This window comes from Halichoeres trimaculatus, unplaced genomic scaffold (assembly GCF_033239565.1).
Source record: "Halichoeres trimaculatus isolate MK-OKI-2021-1 unplaced genomic scaffold, fHalTri1.1 fHalTri1_scaffold_17, whole genome shotgun sequence".
Lineage (NCBI taxonomy): Eukaryota > Metazoa > Chordata > Actinopteri > Labriformes > Labridae > Halichoeres > Halichoeres trimaculatus.
The window spans coordinates 25,822,346-25,838,528 of NW_027437195.1; the positions used below are offsets into that span (position 1 = coordinate 25,822,346).

At 42.3% G+C, this 16,183-nt stretch overlaps 1 protein-coding gene across 1 annotated transcript in view; it reads right to left on the bottom strand.

Moving 5' to 3' along the window:
• The window catches only part of ehd4 (EH-domain containing 4), a 28,515-nt gene that overhangs the window by 5,677 nt on the left and 6,655 nt on the right, over window positions 1-16,183 (bottom strand). Inside the window, exons 2-6 of the mRNA XM_074692488.1 lie at window positions 15,074-15,250; window positions 12,024-12,121; window positions 3,553-3,719; window positions 3,337-3,470; window positions 3,143-3,254 (exon numbers count right to left, since the gene is read on the bottom strand). Of these exons, the coding sequence (XP_074548589.1) occupies window positions 3,143-3,254; window positions 3,337-3,470; window positions 3,553-3,719; window positions 12,024-12,121; window positions 15,074-15,250 (688 nt within the window). The remainder of the gene's footprint in view (window positions 1-3,142; window positions 3,255-3,336; window positions 3,471-3,552; window positions 3,720-12,023; window positions 12,122-15,073; window positions 15,251-16,183) is intronic.

Genomic DNA, 16,183 nt, shown 5'->3' on the forward strand with positions numbered 1-16,183 from the left:
CTTTACATACATTTGTTTATGTTCTCAGGACTTCTATATGTCAAGCGATCACTCATAAATTCTCCGTCACTTTCTGTCAGAGTCTGATTTTCGAAACAGTTACTGTCACAAATAGAGGATGTATCAAAACCCCATAGATCAGGGCTGTCTAATTTGGGGCCCATTTATTACCTCTATTACCATGGAGGTTATGATTTTTGGGGGAGTTTGTCTGTTTGTCTGTGAACTACATAACTCAAAAAGTAACAAACGGATCTTGATACAATTTTCAGCAAATGTTAAAAACAGGATAAGGAAGAAGTGGTTAAATTTTGGAGTTGATCTGGATCCAGGATTTTTTTTGAAGGATTCTTTATCATCGTGAGATAGGGCCGTTTTCACCATGTGTGTATATAACTCTGTGATGAATGGTCAGATTGCTTTGCAAAACAATACAAGACAAGGTCACCATAATTTCTGACATATGTAAAAGTATGATCCAGATTCTGGCAATATTCTTGATACTAAGATCTGAAATATGAAATATGTGCTGGGTCATCATAATTTTCAACACTGTCAGGAAACGAATTATCGTACAAACCTGCAACTATCACCAAATTGTAGCAGACAGTCTGCTGAAAGGGAGTATAACATTAAAGTCGGACTAAAGTGTTGGTGACAATCACAATATACTTGGCGGAGGTCTGTGCTCTCTGAGTGCTTTTCGATTTTCACATATTTTGCATGTAAATTAATGTAGATATAGCAGTCATCCATAGGAAAAAAAAGTCTAAAATAGGTGTCCAGTTTTATTACTATTCTTTATTTTAAAAGGATGTAAAATGTCCTATTTTGGTTTCATGAAATATAGTAAAGAAAACTGTTTTCATTTTCAAAATTACTTGAATGAGTATTTATTTTGCGCAACAATGCTGTAGGGCATATTCAGTATCATGTCCTGCGACATGAATGTTTAGTTTAGGCCCGTGACCCTCCACCCTGATTTGTTTTTGGCCCTTCACTGAAAAGAATTTGGACACCTCTGCCTTGGACCATAAAGTAGAAGACAAAACAATGTTTAGTCAAGTTATGTTGACACTGTTGAAAGGAAGCAGACGTTTTCCTTCCCATAAGACGTAAACGTTTGTCTCTCACAGCCTGAAGCAGCTCAGAGCAGAGACTAATCTGTTGTTATAAATGGACGCTCCTACAGTCATGTAGAGGTTGTAGTACATCTGTTTATGAACTATGTTTATTAATATTGATGGTTTCTGTAAGTGTGAGCCCTCCTGGATGAATGAGCTGTCTCACTGCAACTTTTATCATCTGTTGCAGGGTGTTGTTCTTCCTCCTCCTCCTCCTCCTCATTGATAAATGGCTCTAATGGACTCAGAAATACACTGACCTCACTCCCTCCTCTGTGCGCCCTTCCTCCCTTCCTCCCTTCCTTCCTTCCACCCCCCATAATGCTTTGGGTGTGTATGAAGGATTGACGCCTCCCTGCCCTCCTGCATACCTTCCTCCTCCTCTCCATCCCTCAGCAGAGGTGTAGTTCATCCCGTGACCCGGCGCCGCTCAGTCTCCTGTTGAGCAGTTTTACCTCTTTTGTCCCCAGTTCATCTTGACTTTGACATTCTTTTAATAAAAACGTCCACACCCAACCAAGCAAAAAGTTATTTTTCCACCTCGAAACAGAAAAATTAACTCAAACAGGCAGAGACCTCACGCAGAACCAGGCATCTGCAGCTCATGTCAGTTGCAATCTATTTTTAGTGAATTCAACCCAGAAACCATTGCAGTCAAGTGCATTTACCCCAAACTATCCAGGATTAAACTGAGAAGCTGAGCGTTAAAAGGAGCAGAGGCCACTAAGGGTCACTCAGCTAGGAATGCTGGGTAATCCCACATGACCAGGTTTGTGTGAAAAAAAGAGTTAGCAAATTCCTGTTCACTCCAGTGGACTTAAGTCTGCCGTCATGAAGTATCAACCTTTGCTGACCAATCGCTGTCAGTTTCATGATGTAATCTTCTTTTCTTCTCACTTAGCACCACGGCTTGAATTAAATCTTCGCGTTTGACTAAAAATGGCTTCATCTATTTATCTCCAAACAGCTAAAATGACGCCAGGGATGACCGTCAGTCCTAAGTTTGTTTCCTGAAGAGGACAACTTCCTGTCTCTTTCATGTTTCACACAAACAGCAGAAACATGTAGCGCTGCCGTAAACACTTCAAACACATTAACGGCCTCCAACCTGACGGACAACCTCCAGCTTTCACACACTTCTGGTGTGTTTTCTGAAACCTCACAGGAAGTTTCCCTCTTTCAAGGTTTCTTCAGCTCAGTGATGTTCAAGGTCCAGAATAGGATCCAGTTTGAGTCTGACTCAGGGGTTTTATTCCGCTTCATCTTTGAATTTAGTCTCACTTCTGCTTTCTGGTTCTTAGGAAACAAAAACTGCTCGGGGTCTGTGCAGTTTCCCTTTCAGAATAAAACATCAGTAGCTACAGTTTTCTTTGACTTTAAGGCCTGGAAATGGATAAAAAAGTGAAGAAATAAAAAAAATATCAGGTTGAGTGGATCCGAGTAGCGGTGTTGATGAGATGACGTCAAGCGCCTAGCAACAAGTCACTGTAGCAACGGTTGCCAACAACAAGAACGATGGCCGACATTTACCGCACTATTTCTGTGTTCTTTACATGATGTTCATGAAGTAGTTACAAGTCCACACAAACGACTCAATTTTGTTTAATCCCCATCCCCTTACTCTGTTGACAGCTTCTTCTCCCTGTTTTGACTGTGCATGCTCATAATGTTCTTCTTCTGTGGTTTTCACAATTTGCTAACCTGCCACTTATCGGCCAGGCATGGCATTGCAGGCTTCAGAGGTGATTGTTTTCAGTTTTGCCTCTTAGTGTGGACAGATATATTTCTGTGGTGTGGACAGAGATTATTTGTTAATGAGGACAAAGATATCTACGCTAAAGGCATCCAGAGCCTGAAGGTGAAGCTGATCCTACTCTTTCTGAATGTTTCTCTTAAATTTCCTGACACTTTACATCCCATGAAATTCCCAGAATTCCTGCACAAACAGACGTCGACACGGCAGAGAGGTTTAAACCATGAGGTCAACTCCAATCATAACGTGTCATTTCCTGTCTCACCTTAGCGAGCCGAGCTCTCTTGATGAGGTCGTTGAGTTTACGGAGCGCTGCGTTCCTCGGGAGACTCTGGATGTCCCTGAAGAGGTCCTGAGACTCTGCCTCAAACAGGCGCCTGAGGTGGGATCAAGGAATGAGGGAATGAGTGAATGGATGAATAAATAAAGTGACCAGGTGATTGACTGACTAGTACCTACCTGTTCTCTGTGTTCTGCAGAGGTTTGGCCCAGAATGACCCCAGGTAAACCCTCACCACCTCTGGAGTGTTGATCACTTTCCCTAATGACCACATGAGGGCGCCGTACACCCTCATCAGCTGCTGCGTGTCCACCTGAGAGCACAGGTGAGGAAGAAGAGAAGGTCAGTGTGCCTCATCGAGCATCCTGAAGGTGTCTGCTCTAAACTCATCTCACCTGGTCGGCCTTGTTGAGGACGACTCGGATCTTGTCGTCTTGTCCTTTGAAGGCTCTGATGGCCTCCGAGAACTCGTCAGAGATGTCGAGTTTGTGGGCGTCGAACAGCAGAATGATGCGGTCCACGCGCTCTCCGAACCACCGCAGGACCTCGGCGAAGTCATAACCTAAAAACACACACAGGATCATCAAAAAAACTTAATCTACAGTCAGCATCGCCCCTCCATCCCAAAGTCAGCTGCCTCCATGTTAACAGATGGGACATGAGTCGAACTGTAAAACCTAAATCCTGAAGCCTTTCATTGTTTACAAGCAAGCAAAGTGGATATTTGCAAGTTTGAATCCAGACATTTTCTGACATCAGTCTCTTAATAAGTTGTTTGTTGCTGTTAGGGCTTACTTGGTTTTTGCCCTGTAGGCTAAAAGTGATGTTTGTTTTATCAACTGACAGTTTCTCTTCATGTTTATTTTTGCTTTGCGTAACAGCCCTTTATGAGAAGTGAAATAGAGCAGAGACAGTTGTTACATTTCTGAGAGGAATAAGACTATTCCAACAATCTTCAAATAGCTAGTAATTACAGAAATGTGCTTTTACCAGAAATGCTAGTCTCAAGCGCCAGTTATCTTTGTTTTAGCACCAGGCCTGGTTGCAGCTTTGATCCTGCTTCCTCATGTTGACCAAGAGCACCCAGTTTTGGATGAGTTAGCTCAAAAAATGTTGCGCCAAATGTTCATTAATAGAGAAGCAAACAATTGCACATTCAAAAGCTTTCCTGGAATATTTCATCACACTTTCAGTAACGCGTTTCATCTTCTGTGTTTTATAAATTGAAAACAGCCTCCTCACAGATGAGCTTTGTGTAACTCTGCATCACTGTCTCTGCCTTTGGTTTCTCTTGCATCAAAAGAGGAAGTGGAGGATGAACATAAGCCTGAAACCTAAATACGAACGCTACATTTCCGTCCCAATCTGTTATTTCCAGCACAGAGGAATCTGTTTCAGAGAGGACCGCTTTGAGGACGTCACAGCTGCTGCTGCACCAAGTCTCCGAATGTGTGTAAAATGATCTGAGGGTGTGGGCCCTGTAAAGCTGGGTGACACTCTGAGCTGAGACAAAAGCTTTTACGCTTTCACAGAAAAACTGCAGATGGCAGGTGGGATTGAACCTAAATTTGTTGCATGAATAAAATGAAGAGCGAGCCCAAATTCAGCTGCTTGTACCAGAGCCAAACAAATATTAAGTGTTAAATACTCTGGCGCACTATTTTATTACACACACACAAAAACAAACACACCTGTCTGAATAAATATTCCCTCACCACTTCCTCTTGCTCTCATTGTACCAGTTCATCTCCCGTATCAGGTTTCAACCTTTACCACTGAGGCGCTGTTGTTCACAAACACAACACCACAGCAGGGCAACACACACTTCTGTGTTTGTGGACTCAACACACACACAAACACACATGCTGACTATAAATGTGAAGGCTCCAAACTCAAAAGGCCTTCCTCCTAAACACCTGTCACCATGTCTCTATCTTCTTTGACTCATTTAAACCAGAATGTTTCACATGTCCAGCAGGGGGCGACTTCTCTGGTTGTATCCAAAGCCAAACACACCAGCCACTTTATTAGATACACCTTGCTAGTACTGGGTTGGACCCCCTTTTTGCCTTCAGAACTGCCTTAATCCTTGGTGTCATAGCTTCAACAAGATCCTGGAAACATTCCTCAGAGAGTTTGGTCCATATTGACATGATAGCATCACACAGTTGCTGCAGATTTGTCGTCTGAACATCCATGATGAGAATCTCCCGTTCCACCACATCCCAAAGCTGCTCTATTGGATTGAGATCTGGGGACTGTGGAGGCCATTTGAGTACAGGGAACTCATTGTCATGTTGAAGAAAGCAGTCTGAGATAATTCCAGCTTTATGACATGGAGCGTTATCCTGCTGGAAGTAGCCATCAGAAGATGGGTACACTGTGCTCATAAAGGGATGGACATGGTCAGCAACAATACTCAGGTAGGCTGTGGACTTTAAACCATGCTCAGTTGGTACTAAGGGGCCCAAAGTGAGCCAAGAAGATATCCCCCACACCATTACACCAGCAGCAGCAGCCTGAACCGTTGATACAAGGCAGGATGGATCCATGCTTTCATGTTGTTGAGGCCAAATTCTGACCCTACCATCTGAATGTGGAGCAGAAATCCAGACTCATCAGACCAGGCAAAATTGGTCTTCTGCTGCTGTAGCCCATCTGCCTCAAGGTTGGACGTGTTGTGTGTTCAGAGATGCTCTTCTGCAGACCTCGGTTGTAACCAGTGGTTATTTGAGTTACTGTTGCCTTTCTATCAGCTCCAACCAGTCTGTCCATTCTCCTCTGACCTCTGGCATCAACAAGGCATTTTGTCCCACAGAACTGCTGCTCACTGGATATTTTCTCTTTTTGGGACCATTCTCTGTAAACCCTGGAGATGGTTGAGGGTTAAAATACCAGTAGATCAGCAGTTTCCATCTGGCACCAACAATCATGCTACATTCAAAGTCTCTTAAATCACCTTTTTTCCTCATTCTGATGCTTAGTTTGAACTGCAGCAGATCGTCTTGACCATGTCTTCATGCCTAAATGCATTGAGTTGCTGCCATGTGATTGGCTGATTAGTAATTTGTGTTAACGAGCAGTTAGACAGATGTGCCTAATAAAGTGGACGGTGAGTGTATGGAAAATGTTTCTCCATCTCAGCTGATTTATTCACAGTCTCTAGTTTCAAGACTTCTTCAACGTCACACAGGCCAGGAAGCAGAGGAGGAATTAGGGTGGAGCTACCTGTGATCAGGCTCCACAACAAGATGTGAAAGCAAAACAGCAAGGCTGCAAAAAAGCATCTCTCCTGAGACTGCATCTACCTTTTCATAACAGTCCAACTGACAGAATTAGCTGCGTTAATGTTTTTAAAGCCTGGAATCGTCTCCTCATGAATAAATGATGTGATGGTCTGATGGTGTGAGCACTGAGAACAAGGCCAGTCCTCGCAGTTTCAGGTTACACCTTCAGGCTCAGGTGGTTTGTCCCAGGAGACGAAACACAGTGTGGGTTAGAGGTAAATAAAGTCTGAAGCTGTCTTTATATATGGAAAGGCAGAAAGACTCTCCTCCTGGTTTAACAGGAGGAGTTTCTCTGGCATGAGGCGGCACTGTTCCCTTATTACAGGTCAACAGATGACCTCACATGTTCCACCTCCTGTTAGAGAGGAAACGCCTTCAGTCTAACAATACTACTTCCTCTGAGGTGTCATTACTTATTGTGCTTAGATCTTGGAAAAATGTGTTCATCGAGGAAGCATTAAAAGGGATGAATGGAGGCTGAAGTGAATGTGCGGCTTACAGGGAACAGAGTAATTACACGCACTGAAATACCAAAAACAGCTGCATTCACTATAAGAAACATTCAGGCTGTGAAGCTAAGCTAACCCCTGAACAAAGGACAGGGTTGGGAAGCAGAAATGTTGAATTACTCCTTTAAAACCCGAAACACTTCACACGTTTTGGAAACAAATATCAGCCCCGATGAAGCAGACGTCATCCTGCTGTGATGTAATGTTGGTCACTGGGTTCATGACTGAATCAGGACTGATGAAAACAGAAACCAGGACCAGCCTGGACCAGACTGGTGGACTTGGTGGGACCAAGAAGAAGGGAGGGATTATTGGGAGGACGCCCAGGAGGACAAGCAGACGGATTAAGGAATTAAAGTGAGGCTCGCAGCCAACGGTGAGTCACTGAAATTTTGACATTTCAACCCCAGAAGAAGAAGAAGAAGAAAAGGGGACATGTAAGTTTGCTCTTTTTCTTAAAACTCAGCAGATTACAAAAACTCTTTAACGGCTCAGAGATTCAGCTGCACAGCAAACATGATTCTCTATCTGCGACATGAGAAACATACATCTAACGAACGCAGAAGGTATTTGATTTGTCTGCACCTACACTTTGAACTGGATTTATAAAAACACAAATTAACACTAAAACATTTCATCTTCATGAGCTTTTTAAACTTGATCCAAGTATCAAACAAACCGCTGATCTAAGAGTAGAATTTCATCCAGATTCTGACGTAAGGTCCCACGTTTCATCCAAAGCAGCATTCCTAACTACCTTAGTAAGGCCAAAGGTCCACCGGAGACATTTAATGTTTGAGGTCTGGACTTCTTCTAACCCTCTGTGTGTGTGAATATGACACAGGGATGACAGGATACAAACACGGGCAGAGATAGAGAGCACTGAGGGATCATAGAAGCTAATAGCAAAGCTAATAGCACCAAGAATTTTGCATCAAAGTCTGATTCACAAACTGCTCTTACGACATTCAAAGACAAAAACACTCAGATGTCCTGCAGCTTTGTGCAGTTTGCTCTTGTTTTGTGTCTAAATGTGGCCGAGATGAGCTGTTAGCTTCTTTACTCTGAGCAGCTCTCACTCTGACAACCACATACATGATCCATCCTCTCTCCCTACACCAAGTATGTGAATCCTGTGGCTCTGGAGCCTCATGCGGCTCTTTGACTCCTTTGCTGAGGCTCCTTTTAGCTTAAAAAAAAAAAAAAAGTTTTAATAAAACAATCTGAAAGAAAACACAGACTTTAATCCTGTGTGGATAAATTCATTTAACAGCCAACATGCTGAATTAAAATACATTGAAACCAAAAAAATGATGAGTTGTCTAATATTGTCAATATGTGTTATAAAATTAAAAAATCTATCCAAAAATTTAGAAATTTTTGCAAATTATCGACATTTTGTCATTTTTTTAACTTTAGCAAAATTCTTACATTCTATTTTTTATTTCTTTTTTTTTAATTCAAGCCATTTTTTTTTATTTTTCAAATTTCAAAATTATCAGAAACTTTTGCAATTTTTTTGAAATTCTAAAAAATGCCTGAAATTTTGCAAGTTTGAGAAATGTCTATATTTCCTAAGCCTTAAGATTTTTTAAATTCAAATTTTTTAAAAAATTTTGAATTCAAAATCTAGCAAGTTTTTAGATGTTAAATTTTTTTGCATATTTTTTAATTGTCAAAACTGTTTTTTTTTGCAATTTTTTCAATATTTCACAATTGCTTGATTTTTTTGTAAATTTATTAAGTTTGAAATTATTTTGCAAAAAAGAGTAAATTAAATTTCCACATTTTTAAATTTTTTTGCAAATATATTGAAAATAAAAAAAACCTATACATCACATTTACAATCTCATTTTTCCAAAAAAAATCTGGTTTGGATAATTATTTGCTTAATTTTTTTGTCTTTTTTTTAAGCTAAAGTAGATTTCGTGGCTAATGAATGACTTAAAACCAGTTGAGCTGAGGCAAAATGGTTGCAGACCACTGCCCTTCACGCTCCGACCTCCATCCCTCCATCTACTGAATCCACCCTGCATGTGCTGACCACTTTATTTCTGTCAATAGTCACTCATCCAAACCTTTTATGAACCTCAAGGTTTACCACTGTCATCTGGGGCAGGAAAAACTCCTGTTCTCCTTTTCAAAACTAACCAGGATGCACATTAAAGAGCTGATACCACTGCACACGCTGCAATGGGAGCTTTGAACAGGCTTCAGGCAGATTCATTCCTGGCCCTCTAAACTGTGAAAATGCAAAAAAGTTACACAAAACACTCCCGCTCTGCAGCTTGTTCATATTTACAAAACAAAAACATGTTGGTCAACACTCTCACACAGCAGTTGGTGTGCATGTGTGTGTTAGTGTGTGTGTGTAAAGAAGCTGCAGGTTAAAAATTAGACAGGCTCAAACTGCCGAATAGTAATGAAGGTGAAGTGTGCCAGGAGCTGTGATCTGACTGAACACTCTGAGTGTGTGTGATGGAGTTTAAAGCGTCAGAGATGCTGCTGACGTCAGCCTGCTTCTCCGTGTGTGTGAATGTAAGTATGTGCATATGTGTGTGTAAGTGTGTGTGTTGTGGCCTGTTGAATGTCTTCAGGAGGAATTCAGGCTCAGCTGAGCAGCTCTAAACGCTTCCAGATGGAGGGAACGCCCCATCACTGCTTCCTGTGGCTCTCTATAATCCTCCCTCCTTCTCCTTCACTCCTTCTCTCCTCCCGTCCGTTCAACTGATGCTGTCATCCCGGCTGACTCAACACGGGAGCAACAGAGACCCAGTTCAGCAGGAAAACTAGTTTTGGGTTTGAATAGTTTAGTTAGTGTAGGGATGAGAGGAACGTAAAATAACCTGCTGCACCTGTCTTTTTTTTTCTCTGCAGGGTGTTCGGGGGGTGAGCCAGAAAGATTTACCCATCATTTTTTCCACACTATCCTAAAATGCTTGCAGACAAACATAACAAACATTGAATACAGTTTCTATACTTTATTCTCTGTCACCAAAAAGATTTACATCTCAATATGGCCGCCCTTTGCCTTTATCATAGCCTGGAGACAACCTGGCACTGCCTGGCATGAACGCCACACTGTCTCTGGATCAAGTTTTGACCATGACTTCATCAGAGCTGTCTTCAAAGCGGTGACACTGCTGTGAGATACTCTTGAGACCTCCCTCTCCAGGATAGACCAGATCGCAAAGTCCATTGGATTGATGTCCGGACTTGACGGAGGCCACATGTTCCTGTTCCAGAAGCCAGGAAAGTGCTGTTTGCACCAGGCCTGTGTGACATTGGATGTGTGAGCTGGTGCTCCATCTTGTGTGAAGACATACTGGTTTCCAAAAGCATTGGTACACCAAGGCAACACTTTTTCTTCAAGCATTTGAAGGTACACCTGGCTGTTCACTTCGGACCAAACCAAGACTTTTTCTGCGGCACTCTGGATCTCCTGTAGCATCATTTTTCATCAGTTATCTGTGTTGCATTTTTAGTGCTTTCAGTCCGAGATCCTGTTTGACGATTCTTCTCAGTGAAGGTCTTGAGATGTCCACTTCCTTTGCTGTTGCCCTCATGCTCCTGCGAGGATTCCTTTGGACTCTCTTCCTCACCATCTCAACAACCCTTTTGGTCCGGACTGAACGTTTTCTTCCAGGGATTGGCTTGCTGGTGGTATTGCCAGTTTCCTTGTATCGTTTTCATGACATTGTAGATATTGTTGTCAGTCGAGCCTCCTTCAAGGCCACAATCTGTTCGCTCTTACCCTTCGATGCCATACTCGACAATCATTAGGAGTAAACAAATGAACTCAGGTACATCAAAAGCTATGCTTTTTAAGAGAAACTATCCATAATTTGAAGTTTCTAGGACAAAAGCTAAGCAAACAAAATAGAGATATACGATGGGTAAATCTTTCTGGCCCACCCTGTAAATGGCATCCTTAAAAGCTTCCAAATTGATTACGACACAGGACAGTATCGTCTGCATAGAGGGTGATTCAATAGCAGCTCTGCACTCGGTGCTACCCTCATTTTGCATTTGGGTCAGTTTCTTTGCAGCACTTTTTGTTCATCTTTGGAGAAAGCCTGAGATTCAAGAGTTTCATTAACAGCTGCATTTGTGTGATCTCAACGTTTGACAAAGAGCTTCTTTGTTAGAACTGTTGTGCAACAGCACAATGTAGGAAATGAATCAATAAATATTCTAAATATCACTCACATGACATCACATCAAAACTATTTCTTAATGGCAGAATCAGGACTAGGATTGTTTTTCATATTCAGTCCCAATTATTTCTCATTCTGCATTTGATCTTGACTTTTCTGCTTCATTGCTTATCTTGAATCTAGTCTTGTGTCCTCTCATGTGTTTTTTTGAACTCTCACATCTTTGTATCATGATTAATACATTTGTTTAAAGACGTTATCTGTACGAGTTGATTAGTTTCTGAAGAATTAACAGAGCTTCAGCTTTATACAGACAGCCTCTGCACAGTCCAAATGTAGTTTTGTTTGTAGATTGAGATGTGAATGAATGACTGATCCTGCAGCTCACCACAGATGTGGAACGGTTTGGTTCTCAGGAAGCAGCTTTTGGTTTGTGTGTGAAAGTCGTTCCTTGGTTTCAGATCTGCCTTTAAACCCTCTGTGGTTAAAAATCTGCAGCGATGATTCATCAGAGGAAACAGACTGACAGCTGAACGGGAAGTGAGAGAAAATAGTTTCACAAGAAACAGTTGGACGCGTTATTGTGCTAAAGTTCGACCTGAGGGGTTCGTCCTCAGGAGAGCAGGTCTGGCATCAGGATATTCAGACAACTGTCTTCATTTTATATTGTTCAGGCTCACATGATGTCAGTGTGCTCAGTGGTCTGTTACAGGATGCCGTGACCTTTGACCTCTGCTTTCTAAGTGTGTGGATCTCAGGAGAACCGCGCTATTCATTCAGCGTGAGGAAGTCAGAGAAGCTCAAGGACGACGGTGAAACAACAGCAGGCTAGCTTAGTCAGCTAACACACACACACACACACACACACACACACACACACACACACACACACACACACACACACAGATCATACCTCTGCTGATTCGCTGTTTCTCTCCTGACAGGATACCAGGCGTGTCGATGATACTGATGCTCTGAAGGACCTGATTGGGCATCTGGGAGCAGATAAACCTGCACACACACACACACACACACACACACACACACAGAAGAGAGAAAGACAGGTTTCAGAACAATAACATGACTAAGGTAAAAGTCTTATAAGTCTTCACTCGGCTTGTCTCAGCTTCCCAAATCTCCTCATATTTCCACACGTACTCAATATTTTAACTGCAAATATTCTCACCAAACAGAAAGCAGTCGTTTGTTTATCAGCTTATTTGTATGTTGTGTGTTTCTGGTGATTATAGCTAAGGAGCATTTCGTCAGCACCAGTATTTACGGATTAGAGCTGCAGTTAATTGGTGTTTTGCTGTTTTCCATGACGTTGATACATGTCCTGTTTCATCAACACCCAGGAAAACTCAGTTTATTACCAAAAAAGGAGAAACAAATATATCACTTATTTCTACTGTCAGAAGTTCATCCAGAAGTTGAAATGTTTTTACATGATGTTGCACTGGCTAGCCTTGAGCACTGACTGCATCAGGACTTAAGAAGTCTGTTGTATTGTTGTGTCGCTGTCCACTTGTCATCTTGTTGGGAAAAGTTAACTAAAGATGCACATTTTCCAAGATGTTTGGTTGATTAAAATCCAGAGCAAAGTAGTTGGGCTGTAAGTTTGTATGAGTTTATTACACACCTTTAACACCTGGGTGTTTCTTTCCAAGTTTTTGTAAAAGACTTAAAGGGGCTGTGAGGAGTTTCTAAGAGATCTTGCAAAAGTCTTCCTTCTAGGATCGTAATCCACACTTTAAAATGAGATTATCAGCGCCACTTCAGGCTATCCCTAAATGCTGTTTCTCAACTCCCTCTTGGCTCGGACAGGACTGGATTGGTTTACAGCATGTTGAAATCTCTATGGCAACACCACACCACCAGACAAAGTTTGGTAGTGAGAAGAGAGATTTGTGTTTTTCTCTGCTAAAAATTATTTCTGTGATTAATTTTGTAGTGATGGTGGACACTGGAGCCTAACTGTCTAGAGATAGAGCACGAGCTAAAGGCTAACACACGAGCTAAACTGTTTGTGGTAATGTTCATTCCAACCCACAGTCAGCAGTTATTCTGCAGTGGTCTGTTCAAACTTGAGAGTCTATCAATAAAATGAAGAGTGAGGTTACGTTAGCTCTGATTGGTAGATGACTGGCAGGACATAGCTAACCAGGATTCACTAACGTTACATGTTACTGACATGTCTTAGAGCAGTGGTTATTAAAGTGGGGGCCGCCAGAAGCCACCAGGGGGGCCTCAGAAAACTGGAGGCAAGGGGAAAAAAATAATTCAATTTCTTTATAACAATTTGTCCTGAACATGTAACATGTTAAGTGCTGTAATACATGACAGCTGCAACTTTGACTTGATGATGTCATGATTTGTGGCACAGATCTGGGTGTAAAAACGATCCTACAGCAACGTTCACGTGTGATTTATAAAACATGCGTACCAGGGTCAATCACGGCGTACGCCTGATCAGCTGTTGATAAATGCTGATCTGAGCGTGGAAGGGAGCGTACACCCACTTTTCAAGCGTACGCTTGTTTGATAAATGAGGGCCATTGTGTCTAGTAAAAAGTTGTCTGTTGCAAACAAAAAGTAGAGTTGAAAAGAAGTACAGTCCTCAGAGCCTCTTTAATATGAGCCACATTCACCAGACAAGTCCAGAAAAAAGTCTTATTTCAAGATATTAAAAGACAAAAACGACGCCTGAGTTGTTTGAAAAAAAAAAAATGCCAGTGGAGTAAGAAAAATATACTTGTTTAGTTTCTTCTATCAAGACATTATTCCTGTTCAAAAAACTCGACAAGTAGAGCAGTCTTTCCCTATTGGCAGATATTTTTACTCTTTACAAACTATTTGGATTTTATTGCTGCTGTGATGTCACTCCTGCTGTTGCTCTCCATACCTGAGTATCTATACTCGTGAGCAGTCAGAGTCCGACCTTTGTAAATTTACATCATATTCTTGTAATGTTGTGTTTGTGACCTGGTGATGTGATTAATGATGCTGCTCTCTCTGCCTGCTCTATTGTTCCAGGCAGGAAGGATCCGGGTAGTTCAAGATCTGTCAGAGTGCAGACGCTGTTGTGTAATAAAGTGAACTGGGTGTGATCACTGTGTGTGTGTAAACAGTGTGTGTTTAAGTAGAGGACACTTTTTACACTCAGGGAGACACAGGAGAAGTTTAAAATCTGGACGATGTTTTTGTTTTCAGGCTGTGAAAAAGCATCAGAGTGAGACCTCCCTGCTGTCACCTCTTGATGGACAAACGTGAGGGGTTAAATTTAGCGGACAGTCCTCTGAGCAGCTACGGGCGGGAAAAAACAAACCGCCACGCCGGCACGTGGTGACGCACACACGCTTCCCCTGGAAACAATAACTTATTTTGGTTCCTCCATCACATCGAGACGAGATTCCTGGTTAAAGGAATGTCTCAGGTACACATTATCACACACACACACACAGACACACACACAGAGTTTGAGGGTCGACTGTCTGTTCCTTTCCTGTTGCCACTTTTAGAAATATCTCTGGACAGAGGAAATACGTTTGGAGGGCAGTGTTTTTCGCTAAATTTAAACTGAACTCTGACAGCCAAGAAACGTGTCTCTTTGTGTCCGTTTGCATGTCAGTGAGGGGTGAAAGGGTTGTTTCCCAGGTTGGGATTGTTTTGAGGAAAGCAGTGACAGCAGTGAGACAAGCTGCCAAGATTTGTGTGTGTGTTGGTGTGTGTATGCATGTGCAGAGAGGGATCCGTCTAAAAAGCAGTTTTACTTCGTCTGTGCCTCAGTTACCTGATTTTAAATGTGAAATCCTGTCATCAAAACACGTTCAACACAAAAAATATTTAACACTCAGATGGTGTCAAGGTTTTACGCATCTGAAGCAGAGAAGTTAGAAAACTTGGCACCTGGTCGAGCATGTTTTGGACAAATAAATGTAGCAAACTTGACTGTGTTGTCACCTGTTAAGGAAGGAGTTTCCGAAGGCGTTGAGTTTCCTAAACGGTTTTTTAGGGTCGACCACCAAAGCATTCCCAGGAACAACGCCTTCATTCTCTCCATACATCACTGCGATGAACCCATCTGTGGTTGGCTCTGGACCAATCCGCATCCCTGGAAAATCCTGCTCCAACAGATACCTGGGAAGAGACACAAAGACAGAGCAAGGATTAGAGGATGACCTTCCTAACTTTCCTCCATCCTTTCATCGTCGCCGTGACCTCGTCGACCTCTCACGCGGTTTCTCTGGTTTAAGAAAAGTGAGAAAGGAAGGAAGAGACGGAAGACGGCTGCAGAGAGTCTCTGTCTGCTGTCTTCCTGTTTGTCGCAGCCAGACGAGAACATCAAAGAGTGACTGAGACGGACACAGAGACTCGATGTCACATGTCAACACTCATCATGTTTGAGCTGGGTCTATGATCCAGGAGGAGGATCGAAATCATCTCAATCAGAAAGAGGAACAAGAAAGAAGGAAGGAAGCTGTATCCTTCCAAGGGCACATTTTAAAAAAGCAACTGTTTCAAAGCTGTAAGTTAAAAATGCTCCTTTAAATGTGGCTCACAGGTGCCTCCCTCTTTCCCCTCACTACCATGGATTTACACTTTGCAACCTTAGCGGCCCAAATATTTCAGGATTCAGACAAGAAGACAGCTGAGTGAGTAATGCATCTTCAAATATCAACATTTGGGTTCAGGGATGGGCACCGAATTAGGTACTTTCAATCAAAATCAAAAGCTGCGTTTCCACCGAGCAGTCCGGTTCGGTTCAGTGCGGTTTGGCACAGTTTGGTACAGTTAAGCCTGATCCCGTCTGCGTTTCCACAGCAAAACTGTGCCCTCTCATGGTAGGCGGCGTGTAAGCCGGATGCCGAAAGCCGCAGCTGTTAAACAATAGCGTGACGCCGTAGCAGCGCGGCACAGTTTACCCAGCTAATAAATCCAACGAAGAAGAAAAACGCGACACAGTAAACAAAGAGCATAGATGGAAGACATGAAGCATTTCGCCTCTCTGTAGCTATGTAGCTCTTTGATATGCCAGGAGAAATACGGCTGCTGTCACATGATAAGTGACGA